This window comes from Physella acuta, unplaced genomic scaffold, assembly GCF_028476545.2.
Source record: "Physella acuta isolate Inbredline_101_S28 unplaced genomic scaffold, ASM2847654v3 ptg000563l, whole genome shotgun sequence".
NCBI lineage: Eukaryota > Metazoa > Mollusca > Gastropoda > Physidae > Physella > Physella acuta.
The window spans coordinates 18,875-40,107 of NW_026732082.1; the positions used below are offsets into that span (position 1 = coordinate 18,875).

General features: G+C 37.0%; 2 protein-coding genes across 4 annotated transcripts; one reads left to right on the top strand and one right to left on the bottom strand.

Annotated features, from left to right (window-relative positions):
- The first annotated feature begins 751 nt into the window (after positions 1-751).
- LOC131946578 (sodium/nucleoside cotransporter 1) lies at positions 752-8,883 on the top strand. The gene is made up of 12 exons (XM_059307440.1): positions 752-1,017; positions 1,429-1,516; positions 1,678-2,586; positions 2,844-2,988; positions 3,481-3,672; positions 3,846-4,007; positions 4,151-4,276; positions 4,618-4,751; positions 4,991-5,156; positions 7,171-7,434; positions 7,951-8,131; positions 8,496-8,883. Exons 3-12 carry the CDS (start codon positions 1,721-1,723, stop codon positions 8,507-8,509), a joined length of 2,250 nt encoding a protein of 749 aa, XP_059163423.1. The 5' UTR covers positions 752-1,017; positions 1,429-1,516; positions 1,678-1,720; the 3' UTR covers positions 8,510-8,883.
- A 2,136-nt stretch (positions 8,884-11,019) lies between these two features.
- LOC131946576 (uncharacterized) lies at positions 11,020-20,568 on the bottom strand. Of its 3 annotated transcripts, none has more exons than XM_059307435.1 (10): positions 20,306-20,568; positions 16,892-17,032; positions 16,569-16,783; positions 16,293-16,450; positions 15,987-16,138; positions 13,708-15,692; positions 13,259-13,536; positions 12,490-12,558; positions 12,233-12,315; positions 11,020-12,080 (listed from the first exon to the last, which is right to left on the bottom strand). In XM_059307435.1, the coding sequence occupies exons 2-10, from the start codon at positions 17,022-17,024 to the stop codon at positions 12,001-12,003; spliced, it is 3,153 nt and encodes a 1,050-aa protein (XP_059163418.1). In that variant the 5' UTR covers positions 17,025-17,032; positions 20,306-20,568; the 3' UTR covers positions 11,020-12,000. The 3 variants fall into 3 exon arrangements, with proteins under 3 accessions (XP_059163418.1, XP_059163416.1, XP_059163417.1); XM_059307433.1 differs by having other exon boundaries at positions 13,259-13,539; XM_059307434.1 differs by having other exon boundaries at positions 13,259-13,539; positions 20,540-20,558.
- Positions 20,569-21,233: the final 665 nt, after the last annotated feature.

Genomic DNA, 21,233 nt, shown 5'->3' on the forward strand with positions numbered 1-21,233 from the left:
ACTAATTATAATATTTTAACAATAATGTCTTCTTACACTTCCGCAGAATTTGCATTCAAATTTTGTTATTAGCGTGAGTTGAATTTTTTTTAATTACCTCCCCTTGCAAAATGAAAAAATATTTTAATAATTTGTTATTAAAATATATCCGATTTTCAAGTAACCTAATCGTAAATATTATTTGACATTGATCCGTTTAATATGTTTTAGCAATTTGTGTTTATTTAATATTTTATTTACGTTATGCGAAATAATAAAAACGGTGCCACCTATACAACAAATTTTAGTCCTTATATAAATAAACCCTTCCTATTTTTTTTAATTATAAGACACTGCAATGCAAGTAAAAAGCACGACATGTGGTGTGTTTACTTTTATGGTTCTAAAATCTATTGACATGACGGAAGGACTGACACACTACCACTAGCGTTATATTATAGATTCCTTAATTTATTTATCGGTTATATAACAATAGGGAAAAATTCAAAATATTACGAGGATGGTGACACCCTCAATCACCGCACCGGTTGACACCCGACCTGGTGACGCCATTAGGCCTAGGCCCTATTCTGATATATATAGCAAATGTCTTGACATATACAATCATTTTTATAATATAATAGCCCATAATGGTTGCCCTAGAAAAATATTGTTTGGACATTAGCATTTACACTGGCCAAGATCCACCGAAGATTAATTTTCCTGTCAGCAACTGACAGGTTGATGCCTTCAGCACCTGGCCAACGATTTGCTACGCTGATACGTCATGTCGCCTGGCTTGCCAGATTGGAATAAAGTAAATGAACATTATAATTTCGTTAACTTTCTGTAACTGTGACGACCTGGAAACGTCCACCCTCGGGGAATCAAGCGGGTCACGTGACTTGTACGCAATTGTGTTCTAGTGAAAAACAATGGAACTTAGCCTCGTAGTAATCGCGTGTCCAGACACACTTGCGATAAATGGTGAAGCTGTTTAGCAACGAAGAAAATAACGTAAATGCTGCTGTAAGACAGGTAGGCATTACATTCTGTCTTGTTACGATTTATTCGAGATTCAACCTCCATCTTTAATTACAAACGCCAGCAATAGACATACGTTTAATCCTGCTGTTTGAGACCAACAGACACTCGTCTCGGGGTTGTGTACATATTGTATAACATAACAATGTAGCTTTTATTCTCACGATTAACCGTTAAATTAACCACCCGCCGTAATACATAACAAGAAACCCACCCTTTGAGAACAATTATGATACATGAAGAAACTAAAAAGGACTTTTCAATAATATCATGAAGGTATTGAAAGTCTCTTATTGAATCTTCATAATAACCAAATTGTAGGTATATTCATCAAATAATTCTTAATAGATGCATGCTTTCTACCATATTGTAATGCAATTTTTAAAATGAATTTTATTTATACAGGGCCAAAAAAATCCTAACTTTACCGCCGTTGCCAGGGACACCCTTCTTCTCACTCCATCCACCATGGGTACGACAATGCATCTCAGAGGTAAAAATTCATTTGATATTTTCATCGTTTCATTGATAAGCAATTGAAAACATAATTGGGGTGTCTTATGCCAGACTCAAAACTTGATAGTTTCTTTGTTTTGGGCAAAACTTGCCAATGATTTTGAGTTTTTATTAATACTTTTTCGCCTTTTCTTAAAGACAGTTTTATGTTCATGGATCTAGTCAGCTTTTGAACCTCGCTATGGCTCAAAACGACGAACATGGAGGCGGTCTGCGGGCATTTGACCTCAAAACAGAAAATCGACACGCGGAGCACCCAGATTTAGAAGTGCGGAATTTGGTCAGCAATCAACAGACTAGTGCTGATGGGCCGTCTTTCACTGGGCGTCAACATCCCATCTTGGATGGACAGTCTTTAGCCGGACATCAACAACAGATCCCAGATGGACAGTCTTCAGTCGGACATCAACAACAGATCCCAGATGAACGGTCTTTAGAGGGACATCAACAACAGATCCCAGATGAACGGTCTTTAGCCGGACATCAACAACAGATCCCAGATGAACGGTATTTAGAGGGACATCAACAACAGATCCCAGATGAACGGTCTTTAGCCGGACATCAAAAAGTCGATGTCTGTAATTTGGAGTCTCCGACTGAAATTCACGACATAAGTCAGAAACTTCAAGAAAGTCCTAAACTTTCTAAAGCCAGCCACGAATTAGTGAAGATAGAAATGTTACAGATAGCAGGAGGGGAGCAGATGGAGGACTCTAGCAGCGAGAGTGAGACGGACGTTGAAACGGAAAAAACACGAACTTTGACCTTTCAAGTTTACGCTGCAAGAAGCCGATGCTTCAAGCTGTGCCGAGAGAGAGGCTCAGCTCTAAAGAAGGCACGTCACGTGACTTGTCTGCTCTTGTACATCTCCTACTTTGTGTACGCTATGTACCTTCACCACAGTGACGGCACATCTACAGGACTTATTGTCCTGACAGCTGTCCTGGTCCTTGCCTTGTCCTATCGTTACCTGCATGTCGATCGTGTGACGTCAAAGATACGCAAGTTGTTTTCCAAGCACCCTGTAGCTCTAAAACGCTTCAAACGGTACTAATCATCTAATATTTTTAATATATCATTTTCAACTTCCTTTTACGATTAGCATTATAAAATGACATCCAGTCATTTTTTTTTTTAAATATTAAAATAACAAGAGCTAGAAAATTACCAAAGGAAAATAAATACACTAGCATAATTTCCAACTGAAAACGTCTTTTTAAAAAGCCCGTTTTATGAAGTTATTGAGTTCTTAAAACGAAACACATTTGTTTGAAGATCAAATGAACAAACATTTGAATTTCCAGAAGTACAGCTTTGGCCTGTGTTGTGGCGACAGTGGCTACATTGGTGACAGAAGTTATCATGGTCCGTCCTAAAAACCTCGTCTCTCTCACCGGCATGGCCGCCATGTTGCTGACGTTTTTCATCACATCCTCACATCCTCATAAAGTAAATACTAAGTCTGGTTGTCTTTCTGTGTCTGTTTATGTCGGTGTCTGAGATTAAGTTTATGTGTTTGTGATTGTGATTGTCAGTGCGTCTGTGTACGTGTATGTATCCGTTAGCTTACAGTGTAAGAAGCTAGTGCTTGGATATTTGATGTTTGGTGGTTGAGTGAGTTGCTGGTATGTCGAGATGGTGTGGTCTCTGGGGCTGTAAAATTCGGGAAATAAAAATGAAAGGGAGTATCGAAGGAATATTCATATCCTACCCAGATAATAATGGGACGAGGTGGTCGAATCGTATAGCGTTCGACAGCTAAACCGGGTCCCTGGCTAGAGTCATAGTATGTCCTTCAGTCCATCCAACTCTGATTGGCACCTGGGCATAGTGGTGACTATGTTATCCCTTCGAATGCCGAGGTCACAGAAACAGGTAAACTTCATCTGCCCCGTTGGTCGTCAGGTTTCGAAAATTACTACTTGTGTTTGTTTTGCCCAGATAATATGGCGACCAGTGGTCACTGGTCTGTTGATGCAGTACGTGTTTGCCTTGGCTGTTCTGCGAGTTCCCGGGGTGCACCAGATATTCCGGTGGGTGGGGGAGGTTGTCACTACTCTGGTCTCGTTCTCCAAAGAAGGCGGGCAGTTTTTGTTTGGGACTGATCTCAAATCCAACGGATTCGTTTTTCATGTAAGTAAATATCAAGAGGTTCTTTCAATAATGTTAGGAAAGGTTATACTCAAACTTAATGTAAAAGTTAAACCTACAAACTGAACAATCTGGATACTTGCAATGTATTTCTTCTTTTTAGGCCTACTAATTGGACCAAAAATGTGGGAACTTGTAATCTTTTTCCTCTTTAGCTAATCCCTCTCATCATTTTCGTCATCGCCTTTTTATCTGTCCTTGAACAACTGGGGGTGCTTCACGTCCTGCTGAAGATATTGGGCAAGTTTCTGGCGTTCTGCACAGGCGCGTCACCCGCTGAGTCACTCAATGCCTCGGCCAACATCTTCATGGGGCCAGTAAGATTTAATTAATTAGTTACTGATGTTACGGCTGATTTTTTTAAAAATTCATTACTTAGAATGTATTAGTTTAAGTAAATAATTTTAACTTAAGCATAATTTTTAAAGCAATATGTAGACTGATTGTGATATTTTTTCAGCTGGATTCTGTTCTGGTTGTGAGGCCATATTTAAAATATCTGACTTCCTCAGAGCTCCATTGCTTTATGTCTAGCGCCATGTCCACAGTAACGGGAAGCATCATTGGTTTATACATCGCGTTTGGGGTGAGCTGTGACTCTTGAAAAATTGTTTTGTGGAGGGGGGGGGGGTGGACGACTCGATTAAAACATATCTACTTATTCATTATCAGTATCATTGGGATATCAAGCTTAAAGCGTTGTTTCGTTGTGATAACTGTAGTAGTGGTATATGTGAAAGATGGATAATACCCATTCGATTAGCATATTGATTAGATATCTGCAGTTGTGTGAAAAAGGGATAATCCCTATTCAATTATTGATTAGAATATGCGAATAAGTAAAAGTAGGGATACTACCTAAAAAAATTATTAGATATCTACAGATATGTGAAAGATATGGATAATCCCCATTATATTATTGATTAGATATCTGCGGATCATCTCCTGGCAGCCTCTGTGATGTCAGCTCCAGCAGCTTTATCTTTGGCCAACCTGGCAGTCCCAGAAACCAGCATACGTAAGGCTCGGATGGGTGGCCAGGAGCTGGTTTTTACAAGAAGGTATGGTCAGCTTGGCAACAAGGGTAAGCATTACTCCATAGGTAAACGAGAATAAAAGATAAGCGTGGCTACAAAAGGTATTATTATTACAGAGATAAGATCAGCTAAGGACAAATCGCGATATAGTGGAGAAACAACGCAAAAGTTAGGTAGTGTACTTGGTGTGTACTTGTTCCGTTGTTGTATGATAGCTGACATAAAATGGATATTGGTGTGTATTTGATCCTTTCTTGCGTCAGGTACCGAAGTGTGATCGACGCGGCCTCTAGTGGCGCGGTCAGTGCCACTACTCTCGCTGCATCTATACTGGCCAACTCGACAGCCGTGGTCAGCTTTATGAAGATGATCAACTCAACACTAGGCTGGTTGGGACAGCTGGTGGGAATCAAGAATCTAACACTACAAGTAGGGCACTGTTGTTTGTGTTGGGCCCACTAGCCACTGGACAATGCTAGAACAGTTGTGAAATCGTAATATCTCGTTGTTAATGTTATATAGACACGAGATGAATGACCCGTTGCGGAAAGATACAATGGGTGCTAATTGATAGTGTTGTCTCTTTTCTCTAAGCCGAAACCGAAATCACCACCTTAACTTCAAATTAATCCAGAAACAAAAAATTACGTAGAAAACTGATTTTTATCCAGAATCGGTATTTTTATCGAATTTAACCTTGATCTACATGTAGTTACTGCACATTGATAATAAATATAGTCGTTGCCATACCCCTAAACCTTGCACCAAAACTCAAACATGACAAAAGTCGCAGTTAGAGTTTCTTTCAGGCGACTCTACGTGGAGAATGGGGAGTGGGCTCAGTCCCTCCCAACCCGAAGAACGTCTACCGTCCCAATCAACGAAATAGAATTTATATAGATATAATACACTTTTACCAGTATCCGACCCCTCCCCAGAAAATTTAAATCACCCCCCGTCCTAAAACTTCAAGTATATATATATATATATATATATATATATATATATATATATATATATATATATATATATATATATATATATATATATATATATATATATATATATATAAATGTGTGTGTCTGTGTGTGTAATATATATATATATATATATATATATATATATATATATATATATATATATATATATATATATATATATATATATATATATATATATATATCACTGTTCCATATGCAGTCATTTGTTACTTTCTCGTATAGAGAAAGTCTTGTAATCGTGCAAAAAAGAAAATCGAGAATTTTACAAATCTCGACGTTTTACACCTCACTGATACGGAAAAACATAATTTTGCTATCTTGTCCAGAGTTTCTTCCAGGCATCTCTTCGGGGGGGCGAAGCCCCCCCCCCCCCCCCCGAAAATTTTTTACCGCCCCCCCCCCGAACGAAATGAAATTTATATAATTTATATAGAAAATATATACTTTTAACAGTGTCCGCCCCCCCGAAGAAAGTTTACCGCCCCCCCGAAGATTTCAAGTGCCCCCCCGGAGAAAAAAGTCTGGAAGAAACACTGATCTTGTCCGTATGTCTGTGTGTCTGTGTGTCTGTCTGACTGTGTGTAAACACGATAACCTGAGTACCGTTACAGCTAGGTTGATGAAATTTCATATATATATATATATATATATATATATATATATATATATATATATATATATATATATATATATATATTATCAAAATCGTAGATCCTGATCAACTTTTGAGCGATTTCCGATAACCGGAAGTGGTACTTTTTCTACTTTGAATTTTTCAAAAGCCTATAACTTGAGTACTATTTCAGATAGATAAATGAAATTTCACATATAAGTAAAAGATTTAATTCTCTACCTTCTGTCAAATTTTGAGTAATTTCCGTTTACCGGAAGTACTAATTTACGCTATTTTCGATTTTTCAAAAAACGCATGTAAATTTATAAATTACTAATAATATTGCGCACTATTATGCACATTTTGTTTTGGCGTTCGCTTGGTGCGCAATTCTTTTTTCTACGAGATTCTATTCTATTTTTAAAAGTTTAAGAAATTAAAAATCATGTCTATATTTCAAGTTATATAAGAATATTCGAGAAAGTTTCGGGGAGATCACTCCCGGTTTATTTAATTAATTAACGAGCCGATACTGTATGGTGTCTTTACTCGTAGGCTCAGTGACGTAGGCAGGGGGGGGGGTGTAAATCGAAAGTTTTAGCGGGGTGCAAATCGAAATTTGAGGGGGGGGGGGTTGCAAATCGAAAGTTTGTCCCCGGGTAAAAATTGGAACCCCCCCCCCCCCCCCCCCCCCCCCCTTGAGACGATCCTGGCTACGCTACTGCGTAGGCTAGAATAGTATATCATCTGTCCTTCTTACTCGAACCGTTCCTAGGGTACTCTCTTCTGATCTTTCTGCTATTATCTACGATATATTTTCATCCAACAGTGGATCTGCTCCTTCCTTTTTTATCCACTGGCTCTATCCATGGGCGTGGATGTGGATGACGGGAGACAGGTAGCTGAACTGCTGGGCATCAAAGTGTTCCTCAACGAACTTGTGGCCTACAGCGAGCTGGGCGTTTACCGCAAAAACCGCAAACTCTATGAGGACTACCAGTCACAAAACTTGACTGTCTACACGCTCGACCCCGGCACGGGAGACGTCTTTCTACATGGCTGGAATATGACCTTGACCCGGGGGTTCCTGTCCGTACGTATTACCATGGTCAGCGGTGAAGTCGAATACGGAGTTCGGGGTGAAGAAAAATTAACACTAGTCTACGTAATATTCAAATTTAAGTTTGCCTAATTGTTCCTCCAATCGTTAATTAATGACAAAACTTGTAAATTAAGATCTCCATAACTGACGACTAACTAGGAGTTGCAGTAGGGGGGTTAGAACAATTGTGACGCCACACAAAATGAAATCTAATTTAACAGTAGGCTTATTCAACTTAAGCTGTTATTTCGCATTTTAAAGGATTCTTTTCTTTAAAAACTGTTATAACTAACCTTGATAAATATAAGGACCTAAGTGGACCACAATAATGAATACTATAGAAACTGCTATTTTTGTGATGGAATTAAATAATCGACAAAACGCACGACGTCACTTATAAACTACATCTGTGATAAGCAAAGTCGCCTCTTAATTAATTAGCCAAGCCTCATACCTAGTTAAACCATTTCTATAGCCTGCTCTATTTAAAAAACCGCTTGACTTCAGGAACGTTCAGAGGTGATCACAACCTACGCCTTGTGTGGGTTCGCCAACTTCATCAGTGTCGGCATCATCATGGGCTGCTACATCGTGCTGATGCCCCACCGTAAGAAAGTCATCTTCAAGTACATCTTGCGCTCTATGGTCGTAGGACACTGTGCCAGCTTTATGACTGCATGTGTTGCAGGTACGTCTGTATGAGGTGTGCTTGTTACGTGTAGTTACGTCTGCAATAGTCTGTATGACATGCGATTGTTAGTAGTTGCAGGTACGTCTGTATGACGTGATATTGTGAGGGAGGGGTAGTTGCAGGTACGTCTGTATGAGGTGTGCTTCTTAGGTGTAGCTACGTCTGTATGACGTGCGATTGTGAGGGTTAGTTGCAGGTAAGTCTGTATGACGTGTGCTTGTGACGTATAGTGCGTCTGCTTAAAAAGTTAATGACTCCATCATCCATATAGCTGCATATGACTAGCAATTGAGAGAAAACAATGTTACACAAGTTTTGTGTACATTTTATGTGATAATATGGATTTCTCTGCCATGTCCAGGTCTGCTACTGTAAGACCCTGCTAGTTGGAGGACAATACTGTATCAGATTGACTCCTGTAAGACCCCGCTAGTTTCAGGACAAAACTGTATAAGATTGATTGAGATGAATACACACATACAAGTACTGAACATTGAGATGATGATATCAGGAGTAAAATATATGCACTCGCCAAAATGGCCCAAGCTTTACAAATCAATTCGAAGCATTGATTGACCCAGGGAAGACATCTGATTGACCAAGGGGCAAATGTCCAACTGACGGCCATAAAAGCAGTACACCATTCTTTTAAATGGGGAGTTCTAGTCGAGGCAGCTTAAACAAGCCAATCAATGATTTTAAAAATAAAAGGGATCTATTTATATACACATGCCACAAGGTGTTTATTTTTGTTGTTGTAAAGGTATTAAGTCTAGCACTTTTTTTTCTTAAACTGAAGTATTGCTTAGATCAGGGGTCTCCAAACTACGGCCCGCGGGCCGGATGCGGCCCGCGAGGTCCTCTTATCCGGCCCGCGGAGATCTATGTGTCCACGGAAAAAATGTTTGTTAGAGGTGACTGAGGAACTTTGCCCCGAAAATTCAAAACAATTTGAAAATGTAGCTTTGGGTGCAAACACCAATGCACGCCATGTTGCAGACATTGGTGAAAACACTGTGACTCAATTAGCGGAAAACGCAAGCAGGTTTTTAAATTATTTTTTAAATTGCAATGGATGAGTCGCTGTTCCAACTCCCAACTATTAGAGGTGTGTATGAAGACATGAACACAATAGGCTTCCCTACATATCATGTTTGGCACTGTTACCGGAGAGGATATATTCAATGAGTTAAAAAAAACATTTGCTGATTATAACTTGGACTGGACTAACTTCTGTTACCTGACTTTTGATGTGTGGCATGAAGAAAGGCTTGGTTGAACAAGCGAATGAGAAAAAACATTCTAGAACCAATGTTCCTACACTGTATTATTCACCTGTAAGATTTGTGTGCTAAATATGTGGACACAAGCAGTGTACTGAATCACGATGGTGAATTTAATAAGGTCACATGGGCTTAATCATAGTTAAGAGACATGTTGAAAGACAGGCACAGAATCGCAATATTTACCATATTACACAGCAGTAAGATGGCTAAGTTGTGAGAAAGTTCTGAGCAGAGTATTTAAGTTAAGAAAGGAGACTTACTGGGAGGTAAAGGCAAGCTACAGCCATTAATGTCTGATGAAGAGTGGGTATAGAAATTGGCCTCTGCTGCAGACATAACTAGACATTTTAATTTTCTGAACCTAAAACTACAAGAGAGGCAAATCTAGTATCTGATCTATACACCCACCTAAAGGCCTTCAGATCCAAACTTGTCGTGTTTTTTGGAACAAGTACAGGCCAAAAACTTGACGCACTCTCAGCAGTGCAAGGTCTTTAAGGCTGAAGCAACCACTGAGTTCCCCACGTCATTTGCTTGCAAGATCATCAAAGACCTCCAGCTGCAGTTTCAGTAGCGGTATTCTGACTTGGATTCCAAGGCAGAAGAAGTGAGACTGTTTCAAAACCCATTTGAAGCAAATGTGGCCAGTTGCAAAGATGAACTGCAGGTGGAGGATATTGAATTGCAAGCGAATGACCTCCTTAGAGACAAGTTCAAAGAAGTTTTTAAATACTTTTTTTTTTAAATAAGATTTTGCCCAAGGAAGACTATCATAATAGTAAAACATTTGCATCAAAGTAGGCCTACCTTTCAAATTTTGGAACAACATACCCTTGGCGTTGAAATATCACTCTCTGTTAATATTGCTATTTCAGTTACAACGCCTGCTTCCACCCCCCCTACACTGTGTGAACAAACATTTTCAAGATTGAAATACGTGAAGAATAATTTGAGAGCAAACTTGAACCTCGAGTGTGTTGTGGCCCCCGACAGTGTTTGTTTCAGAATTTTTTCTCCGGTGAGGGGGGGGGGGGTGGCACTTGAAATTTGTATATATTGTCTACCAGCCCAAAAAGACATGCATTGAAGAAACTCTGGCCCCCGAACTGATATTTTATAACTAATGCGGCCCTCGGGCTGAAAAGTTTGGAGACCCCTGGCTTAGATCAACAGATACCAAAATATGGGGTTTTAGTGTTGACAATAATACAAATTAAGTGTACTATCGCTGTACTGATGTTTGAAAAAAAAAATATTACAGATTAATCTCAAGCTATTACACTATTCTTACTCCAGGTGAAAGGGGAGAAAGAGAATAACAGGAGAGATAAGGTGATTGTTAAATCCAAAAAGAAGCCAGAAAAAAAAATTGTAAAATGTGCATGTTTAATGACAAAATATAGGATACAATCCTGTAGGTATCTTTTTATATACATTTTTTTTAATGTTAGGAAAAAAACAATATGATGAAAATAGACTGATGTGTTTGATAAAAACGATGAGCATTAAAACTATCTATAAAAGTTAATCATTTGCTATTTAGAGAAAAAAATTCAAATGCAAATACAATGATTTACGCTAAACAACGAATGAGTTTAGGAAGATTCAAAGGAACACTACCAATATGGGATAAGATTTATTTTTTGTTCAAACAAAACAATTTCAGCAGCTAGAGCAATGTTAAGTTTAAACATTCATTAGATGTCCACATGGATTAAAAGATGTGCAGTTAGCATCTTAGTAAAGCATTTTAATCTGATAAACATTGTCAGGAGATTTGAAAAAGACAAGAGCAAACAAGACCACATTCACAACAATAACAGCACAATCTTTAAAAAAAGTTATAGTTATTGACATCTGTGACATTTATTTACAAATTTAAATAAAGCTACAGCAATCATACTTTTGTTCCCTTTGTTTTAAGCTAAACTTTTTAAATGACAGAACAATACTTTCTTATAATATATTCCTTAATTTGGACATTGGTTATATAACCAATGGGGAAAAAATATCCTTCCAATGCTGTAAAAAGGTGTAACATAATTGCAATTGTGTTTACTTTTACATTTGTGTTTAATGCATGATTAAACACAAATTGGAGGTCAAAAGAAAAATGATCTCTAGCAGAGGATTATCTCTCGTTTGATTAACAACAGATTTATTAAATCTCTAGGACTACATTTATTATAAAACTAAAATTTCTTTATGTCAATGAAAAACAGCATTAAAAAGAATTATTGTTACTCTCAATTTTTACCAACAGGCACCCCTACTACCAGCAAAGTATTTGTTAACCCTTAAAGTGCACGCCACATGGCCTTACGTGGTATAAGTTATGTAACAGCAAAGCCACGATCGTGGCTTGATGTGCTTTAAGGGTTAATTGATTGCTGAAAGGGCAAGATGCATACAATATGCACAATGTACACATGTGAATGTGTAAACAAATTTAAAATTTAAGACAATATGAATAAATAAATACATGATTTTAAAACAATCAATCCTAACAAATAGGACAGTATTAAAACCCCTAAAACTTGTAAAAACCTACTAACAAACAACCCAAGGCAGCTAAAAATGTTAGTTTTCATCCATTTCTTTGATGCTGTTGTTGTGAAGGGATCCTAGGACATCCCTCTGTACAGTAGGTTTCTTTTTACCTGAAACAATTTTTTTACTGCTTTCAAAACTAAGAACGCTCTACAATGACTATCAGTGAGTAACTACAGTACTATATTAAGTTAACCCTTTACAGAATTAAATACTTGACCAGTAATTTACTAGAGTACTATGTTAACCTAACGATTATTACCTTTAGGTTTTGGAGACTTAAATATCTCAATTTTTTCAGATGAGCAATAATGTGAAGTGTGAGGGTCTCCTCTCCTAAGTTTACTGAAAAATATTGCAAAAGTTAAATGTTTTATCAATAACAACATTTAGGTGTAAGCTATTGATAAGTCTTGTACTGAAATTAGAGCTTACAACAAACAAGATGATAGCAAATAAATAAAAGCTTCTGCTGTTAAGTATATTATTAAAATAAAATAAAACTAATATAGAGCTTACGAGTTCAGGGGTAGTTCAGCATAGTTTACTTTGGTAGCTGCTCTTCTTCGTTTTATTTCAGGTGATTGGCTAAGAGATAAAAATACTTAATGTAACACACAATCCAGGAAGGGATCCATAACTTTACTTTCAAGTTTAAGAAAAAAAAACAATAAAATTAAAATCAGCACACAAGCTTTTTTAATTAAAAATAGGTGTAATGTGATCATATCAACTCTTTAAACCTGGAATGATGCCCATATTGGTCCCTAAAATTTGTTCTATTTATTCCTGTTTTTTTTCTTTATTCCTTTGTTTTTTTTCGAATGAATAAGTATTAATCATTAGCCTAGAGCACAATATGGCTATAGCAGTTATTTGAAGCTGTGTTTACTTTTCTTTGAATAAATGATGATATAATTATATTAAAAAAAAAACCCTAGTCATTTTTTTTATTTTCTAACATCATTCTGCTGCAGCCTTGGTGCATAAAATAACTTAATAAACCAAACATAGTACTTGGTCTAATACTTAACTCAGATTTTCAGGAGAAAATATGAATTTACTTTTGATTTCATTTAATTATTTCTTTTCTCAAATGAAATTTTCTTTTTACACAATTTCCTGTACCACTCAATTAACTTTGCAATATATAGTGTGGTATTTGAATAGAAATTACTCTTTAAGAAGCGTGGGTACAAAAAACAATAAATTCTGGGCTTCTTATATAACAATAATTGTAAAGCTTATCCTGAGACACCCGTTTGATTCAGAACCATTCTGTGCTAACCTTTTGGTTTCAGTATCACGTTTTTTCTCCAACTTTTGAGAAGAACAATCATCGATCAACAGTGAAATTGTACTTCTAGATGGTTTGGGTGAACCTAATGAGTAAACACTATCCTCTTCAGCTGATGACAACTGGGGTCTCCTTTTTCTGGAGTCTATTGATTTGTCTTCAAGAGTCTTAGTTGTAGAGCTAGTAGTCTCATCCAACTCACTCAAAGCAGGAGTTTTTAAATTTTTTACTCTCTCCAGCAGTTGCTCTGACTCTTTATCAACATCATCCTGCTAGTTAGTTAAAAGAATAAAACAATTAATAATGAAGATGACAGAACTATGTAAACCATATAATACATTATTTATTATTCAAACAATTAGATACCAGGAATAATCTACACTGACCCTTCAATAATAAATCAGAAAGTAATTAGGCAGCTTTACTAACTTAAAACTTACCATACACTTGTTTTTGCTTCTGTGCTTTCCTTTATCAACATTAGGAGAATGATCAGTCCATTTTTTAGCCACTGAAGTGTCTTTAGTCTCTGCTAGACTGGCAACCCCACCCTGGGCATACTCAGAATTTCTCTCCTCACTCCTCTTACTTCCCTCTTCACCTTTCTTTTTGTTTCTCCGAGCCACCAGTAGTTTAGGTCTGTCTACTGCTTGGGAAGATGTTTTCTGTTTAATAGATCTTGCTGGACGATTTAATGAAGGGCTTTCATAACCTATAACTGAAATTGTGGATGTACATTCTGAGCTTAAAGTCACCTGATCTGCATCTAGCATGCCATCGTTAGATAAACTATCTGGTAGCTCAGATACTTGTCCATTAAAATCCAAACTATCCTGCCTGATCTCAGGGACAAACTTTAATATGTCTTGTGTGATTGTTGGTGGGGATTTCATTTTCTTAGCTTGGTTCTGTTTACTCCGTGCTGGAGATGTTGTCTGGCCTTTAGAGCCACCCTGTGGCAGAGAACTTAGACGAGATGGTGAAACAAGCTGGCGTTTTGGTGCACTGTGTCTAGTGGTTCTCAGCTCAGGTGGTGTAGATTTCACTGTCTCCTTGGCCTCCAGTTTCTGTTGTTGGGCAGGTGAGGCTGGTGAGAGGAAAAAAACCTTATCCCCATCTCCACTGTCTCTCATGTGTCTACTGTCAGATCTGGCTCTGTGCGTGTCACTATCTGATAGTATCTTCTTCATCGACCTACCCCTAGATCGTGTCGTTAAAGGACTGCTGTTTCCAACTGGACTGTTGAACTTAGGAAGGCTTTTCTTGCCCTGAATACGAGCCTTGACCTCATTGACCTCCAGTTTAGACTTCCTACCACTAGACTGAGATCGGGATCTGTACATTGTCTTAACATTCTTCTCCTGGGGGCTACCTTTGAGAGGAAGTTCATAAGTTGCACCATTGCCTAACAAAGACTGCACTTTACTGTCAAAGCTATGTGGTTTACTTTGTTTGGCAAGCCGAACTAGCGGAGACAGTGTGGATTCATCTCCTGAAATACTGAACACTGACATGGCTTTTTGTTTATCACTGACCATAGATGAAGGAGTTTTATCATGGAAATCAAATATAGACTGTGGCTCTTTGTGCTCTAAGTTTTCAATCATTTCAGCTATCTGCTTCTTTGACTTGGATCTTGCCTTGATTGGGACACTTTTGCGAGTTCCATCAGATTCTTTTCTTGATACAGAATAGACCAGCTTGCCAGGCTTGGCCAGTCTCATAGTGACAGCTTCAGGGATTTTTTCTGGCAGCGAATCATTGGTTGAAAAATCTGCTGGCTTCCCCTTGTTGCCCTCATCTAGCTGACAGAGTTTCTGCTGCTGCTTGCCAGGAGAGAAGTAGCCAAGAGCCCCAATGGTTATCTCCATGTCAGTAGGAACACAAATAGTAGACTCAACACATTTGTTAGGGGACTTGTAGGCCCGGTCAACACTGCTCTGCTCATCTAGCTTCTTCATCCTTTCTTGGTGAGCATTGATCAGAGCAAATTCATTGATAATAACCGGGACAGGCTCCACTGCTTTCTTTGTGTTCTCTACAGGTTTTGCTTTCCTTTTTGATATCCTAGGGGATTTAGATTTGACAGGTTTCTCAGCATCACAAGACAGAGTTGACTTTTTTGTTTTGGAAGGAGACAGTGGTAGGGATGCTTCTAAATCAGAAATGCTCTGCAGGACATTCTGGTAATTTTTCATTTCATCTTCAGCATCATCAATAAGAAAGTTGGGCACCTCAGTTTCAGTAATGAATTCATTTTTTGCAGGGGAAGACTTTTTGATATAAAATGTTTCTCTTCTCAATGGCTTGGGATTTGCAATATTTGGTGATATCTTATTTTCTGATTCTTTAGCCTGCCTACAGATCCTCATTGGAAGTTTGGACAAAACTGGCCTCTCCAGAACAGATGGCACCGTTTCAGACACTAAGTTAAAATAGTAAAAATATAATCTTAGAATATAATAAATAAATCTTAGTAGATAACCATTCATTATCTTAACATTTATATACTGGCTGGTGATAATTTATAGTTTAAAAAAATCTTTTTGTAACCTAAAATGTTAGTTATTTGTTAATCATTCCAACATAATACTGTTTGGATAACTGATGCGACGGTATCTCTATTTTATAAAACCTTGGCCGTGCCAACTGCATGCTCAAGTGGATACAGACAACCAACAGGAACTAATAACTAATACTTTGAAAGTAAGGCTGTCACCTGTTGTCAGAGGTTGGCTAAACAATAAATTATCGTCTGGGTGGAGGTGTAGCATGGATTGTTCCAAGATCATGGACATCTGATGTGCCACTTTTTTCATTGATGGGCTACTCGCTTCACTAAAATTGTCATCTTCTAATACACTTGTATTTCTGGTGAAATTTTCATTTAAAATATATAAACATACAAAAACAAATGCAAACTATTTAATCATACATTATTCATGGCAGCAATTTTAAATCCAATATACACAAACTAAAGTAATAAATACTAAATGAAATTGGTAAAAAAAAATCTGATACATACTCTGCTATTTCTTGACCACTAGAGAATAGCTGACTGGAGTTAAGAGGCAGCATGGAGTCTGTGCAGTTGCCATCACTTGATGAGGAGCAGGATTCAATAAGGTCTTTCAGAAGCTCCACATAAGCATTTAGTTTGGTCTTGATATCCTGCATTCTTACCTAATTAAAAAATGTTCTAGGTTTATGCACCAATACAGTTTTAAATATGTGAGAAATGTATAGATACAGGTGTTAGAATCAAAGCCAATAATATCATTATTACAAAAGATTTAGAAACCTGAAATCTCTTTTCCACTTCATCTTCAATATAAGATGGTGACAAGTTTGTGTTCCTTTCTAGCACTAATATCTTTTCACTTAGTTCATGATTCTTTTTCAACAAATAGGTATGGTGATCATGGACTTGACGTAAATTCTGTCTCAATTTTTCCAAACTTGCAGCTAATGAACGATTATTTGCTTGAAGTGTACGGACATTTTTAGTTGAATTCACTGTGAGATATACAATTTACAAAAGACATAGTTACACATAAAATATTTAATTTATAAGCTTAAAAGAAAATAGGGCTAATTAAACTGTAAAAGTATCAAAAAACTTACAGCTGACATTGATTGCAGATTTCAATTTCTTATGGTAAACTTTAGCAGCTGAGGGTTGAAGTGCATGTTTTTGTTTTTTAACAACTATTTTAAACTTTCTTTTTTTCCCAGCATCTACTGATGGGGTATCCATGTTTAATTCTGAAAAGAAAAGTAGCTTAATCAAAAGTTGATTGTTTGATATACTAGTCTATTATATAATTGTATGGATGACTTTGCTTCTTGTCTAAAAAGTGAGAAATTACTACCACACAACGAAATATTTAGAAATTCCTTCTAAACGAATCATGAATATGTTAAACTAATAAGAGATTAGCATATTATTGTTTTGAGTTTATATTTAACTCAATGCAACAAGGCCGCTGGTTGGTTGAGGCCAGGGATACAAAGGGTGGACTCGAAATTTTGTTCAGGGTTTGTTAAGCACATTTTATTGACTGTTGTCAAATCTAGCAGAATCTAGTCAATTGTTTTTGCACCTTTCTTGCATTGTACCCCCACCCATGTAGAAAAGTGTAGAATTCTACTATTAACTATTAGATCTAGTCTCTAAATAGTAAATAAATTACTTAGGCCTAGGGCCTATTAACTTATCTACTTCTAGATTCATTTTAGTTAAGAGTTAAGTCTAGTCTGGGTACGCCAACTCACATTAAAGTAGCCTAGACTACACTGACTTTATTGTGTAGTACCATGAGTACACAACACATGTAAAAAGAAGAGATGTTTCTATTATTTATTTTGGGCATAGAATTCAAGTAAAAAATGAAAGAAAGCAGGCTTACTTTAATTTATTACATAAGTTTAAGAAGTAGGCCCTACTCAGTCAGGTCGCCTACTCGCTACATATTGGATCTAGAAAAAACCAGTACAGCGTCAGTAGTGGGTCAGATGATAGTCCTAGATCTAGCAGCAGTCTAGCTAAATCAAACTGTCCTTTAATAAATTGTTTCAACGGCTATCTAGCATGATAGTAGATCTAAGTTATAACAGGGTTTTCCAGGAGTTTTAAAAAAATTCAAGGAGATTTTAAAAACAAAAAAGAAGCCCAATTTGTACATTTTAAAAAAAGCGTACTTAATAATACATTTAATTAGCTAAGCCAATGCAAAAATTTAATTTCAGTAAAAGTAAAACAATATATTAGTTACATATTAGGATAGAGGCTATCAATCTGACTACAGACCAGTTTGAATTTTCAAAATCTGACCATAAACAAAAAAGTTATGATTTTTTTTTTGTCATTAAAAAATAGCAGATTTTTCAGACAACCGGGATAGACCATGAAAGAGGAAAAATACTGGGAGGGTATGGACTAAATTTTTAAGAATTTTTTTTACTATAAAAGAGGTATAAATGCAAGCAGACTTCACCAATTAATATCATTTCGTGATATTTTATTGATTTTTGGATGCCAAATCCAATGATGCTAGGCTAGTCGGCCAACCCGATGAACGTGTCAGACGAATATTATGTAATTTCAGAGACAAAAGTGGCAAGATTTCTTGATCTATGCCCAAGGATTAGTAACATCAACTCCACAAAGTGAAGGGGGAAGAGAGGTGGGGTATGAAACCACCACGAGCTGCTCGGGTACCGTACGGGTGTTACACAACATCAAAGGCGCCGACCGTCGGCTTGTCGCATCACGGAGTAGTGGGGGCGGGTAAGGCGATGAGTGTTGCGTTGGATGTTACATACCGTGTAGGATGGTCAGTGACTCCCCTTACCCACCCTATCCCATTTTGGTCGATTTTGCAAGCTAGTATTAAGCGTATTAACAATTTTTAGTCAACCGAAAAAAAGAGCCACAGGAAAAATTTAATTTATCTTCTATAGCCATTTTTACGAAAAATTAATGTATAAAATAAAATAATGAAACGTTAAGCGAATCAGCATTGTTTGATCGGGTCACTGCTATCCGGGTATATTTCTAAAGAAGATTAATTTTGACGATTAGTCATGAGCCGTAAATACTACTACAACTTCTTTTTTGCAGTTTCAATAGTTTAAGACAAAGTTATGAAACATGCCTGTCTACTTTAAAAATCCAATAGCCGACAAGTCAAACACGGGAACACATGTAGGCCTATCTATTTTTAGAAATTGTTTATAGTATCATCCAATCAGGTCAATCGCCTAGCGTCACGTGACCACACACTCGGCTGTGCCACACGATGTATAGATCACGGCAGTGCGATTCAGTCGGACGACGGCCGATGCGTTTATTTTTATTTTCGTCCCATTTAAAAACAACTATTCAATTATTGGCTGAACAAAATCAAATAATTTCGGTCGGGTTTTGCGCCGCGGGTTAATAAAATTTCATGAGATTTCAGGAGAATTTTTAAAATTTCAGGAGAATTCCAGGAGATTTTTATATTTTTTTAAATTCCAGGAGGTTTTTACGTTTTTTAAGATTCCAGGAGTTTTCCAGGACCTCCTGGAATTTCAGGAGGCCGCACGAACCCTGTTATAAAAATAAGGCCAATTCTAGCCGGAAAAAGATTCGCATGCGACTTGCATTCGTGGCCATGTTTTCGTTGGTACTGTGCATGCATGTGTTTACATTTACAACCGCAGAGCCCTAGCCCGAACCCTATCCTAAACCTAGCCATAGGTCACTGCGCATGTGCGGCAGAACTATCTTTTGCCGACCAGGTGGAGATGCTGGGGCGAAAAATCTTTTTCTGAGTAGTCACTTTGTAAAAATAATCATCCCACGGTAATCTATCGTTTTAGGTACGTAAAATCGACCGCAACTAGTAATGTGAAAAACAGGTGACTCCTTACATTTTAATAATTATTTCACATTTTGATGAGGATTTATGTTTTGAAAAATACAAAAATGTTTCCTTGTTTCATTTATGTACCTGTTTTTAAACAATTGAATTAAAACTTTTCAGTAATAAATGAACACCAGCGATGTTTCCAACAGATGCAACCACGCTCATTTACTATAGCAGCCATCTTGTTTAAGTTTTATTTTTATAGACATATAGCGCGAGATTCAGGCGGAAGTCAATCTATTTGACAAATGGCTGCTGTTTATATAGCAAATCTTGCTTGCAGACACAGCTGTTTAAAGTTAATTTCTGGCCTATATTGATATATTTAGCCATTGATTTAGGTTTATTATTCATTTATCTATAATATTTGACACAAACATATCACAATATACTTCTATTACAGCCTTGACAATGAGGTAACGTTTTCGTACATTAATAGCCGCGGGCGATTTTACGTACCCAAAACGATAGATTACCTCATCCCACTTAGGTATTTATTATGAAAACGAATGTTCTAGAACTAGATAAGATAGGAATAGTAGAATGAGAATCTAGATCTAAATCTAGGGTAGATTACAGATTTAGAATAGAAAAATAGATCCACATTTTGTAATGTATTTTTTACCTTTTTAAATTTAGAAAAATTTTCTTTAAAATTCCAAGCCAAACACTTCAAACAGTAGTCTAGATCTAGTAGTTATTGAACAGCAAACAAATAATGCATTTATTTAAGTAAGACAGTAAGATGAAACCAATATCTATTAACTTTAACTGTTTCTATCCCATTACAACAACACTAAAACACTTGTTTAGGACTGACTAAAACTGAGTTTTTAAAAGCGTGAAAGTAAATATAAACATCTTTAGGAGGACATCTTGAATTTGCCGCTTTTGCCTCAGTGCATTGTGGGCGAGCGCTTTAATCTGTTTTCTTTGCAAAAAGAGTTGAAAGCCCAAATTCAAAGGGTTACGCTTAGTTTTTTAGCGCAATTTCCATACTGGAGAATTGCGATTATTAACTCGTCATTTCTGGATGGATGTGTGGATGTGTGTCCGCAGCTTTACGTCGTATCTCCTCCTCAACGAAGCAATATCGAGGACTAGTTTCAAAAGCAAATATGTTAAGCAAGTTCCGAGGATGATTGTGGGCCAAAAAAATTCCCGGAATTCCTTCCTGGATTTCCCGAAAAAGCCAAAAAACCTCGAAAAAAATGCAGTTATTTGCCCATATCTCGGCAACCAGACCACTTAGCGACTTGAAACATTTACCAATCGATTCCTGCCATAATTTAGAACAAAATTGCCGAAGAAAGTTTTCAAAAATATCCTTTTGTTCGGTCACAAAAATTTAATTAAGGAAATTGCGCTTACATTGTCACTAGACTTTTTATTAACTTGTTTTAATTTATTTTTTAAATATTTTTTTTTTATAATTTAACATCTGAAGCATTTTTAAAAAGGCACTTCCCATTAAGTGTTGAGTTTTTATAGGGGAGGGAGATGGGGTGGAAATGTAGGCCTATCAAAGGTTATGCTAAAATGAAAAACCAGAA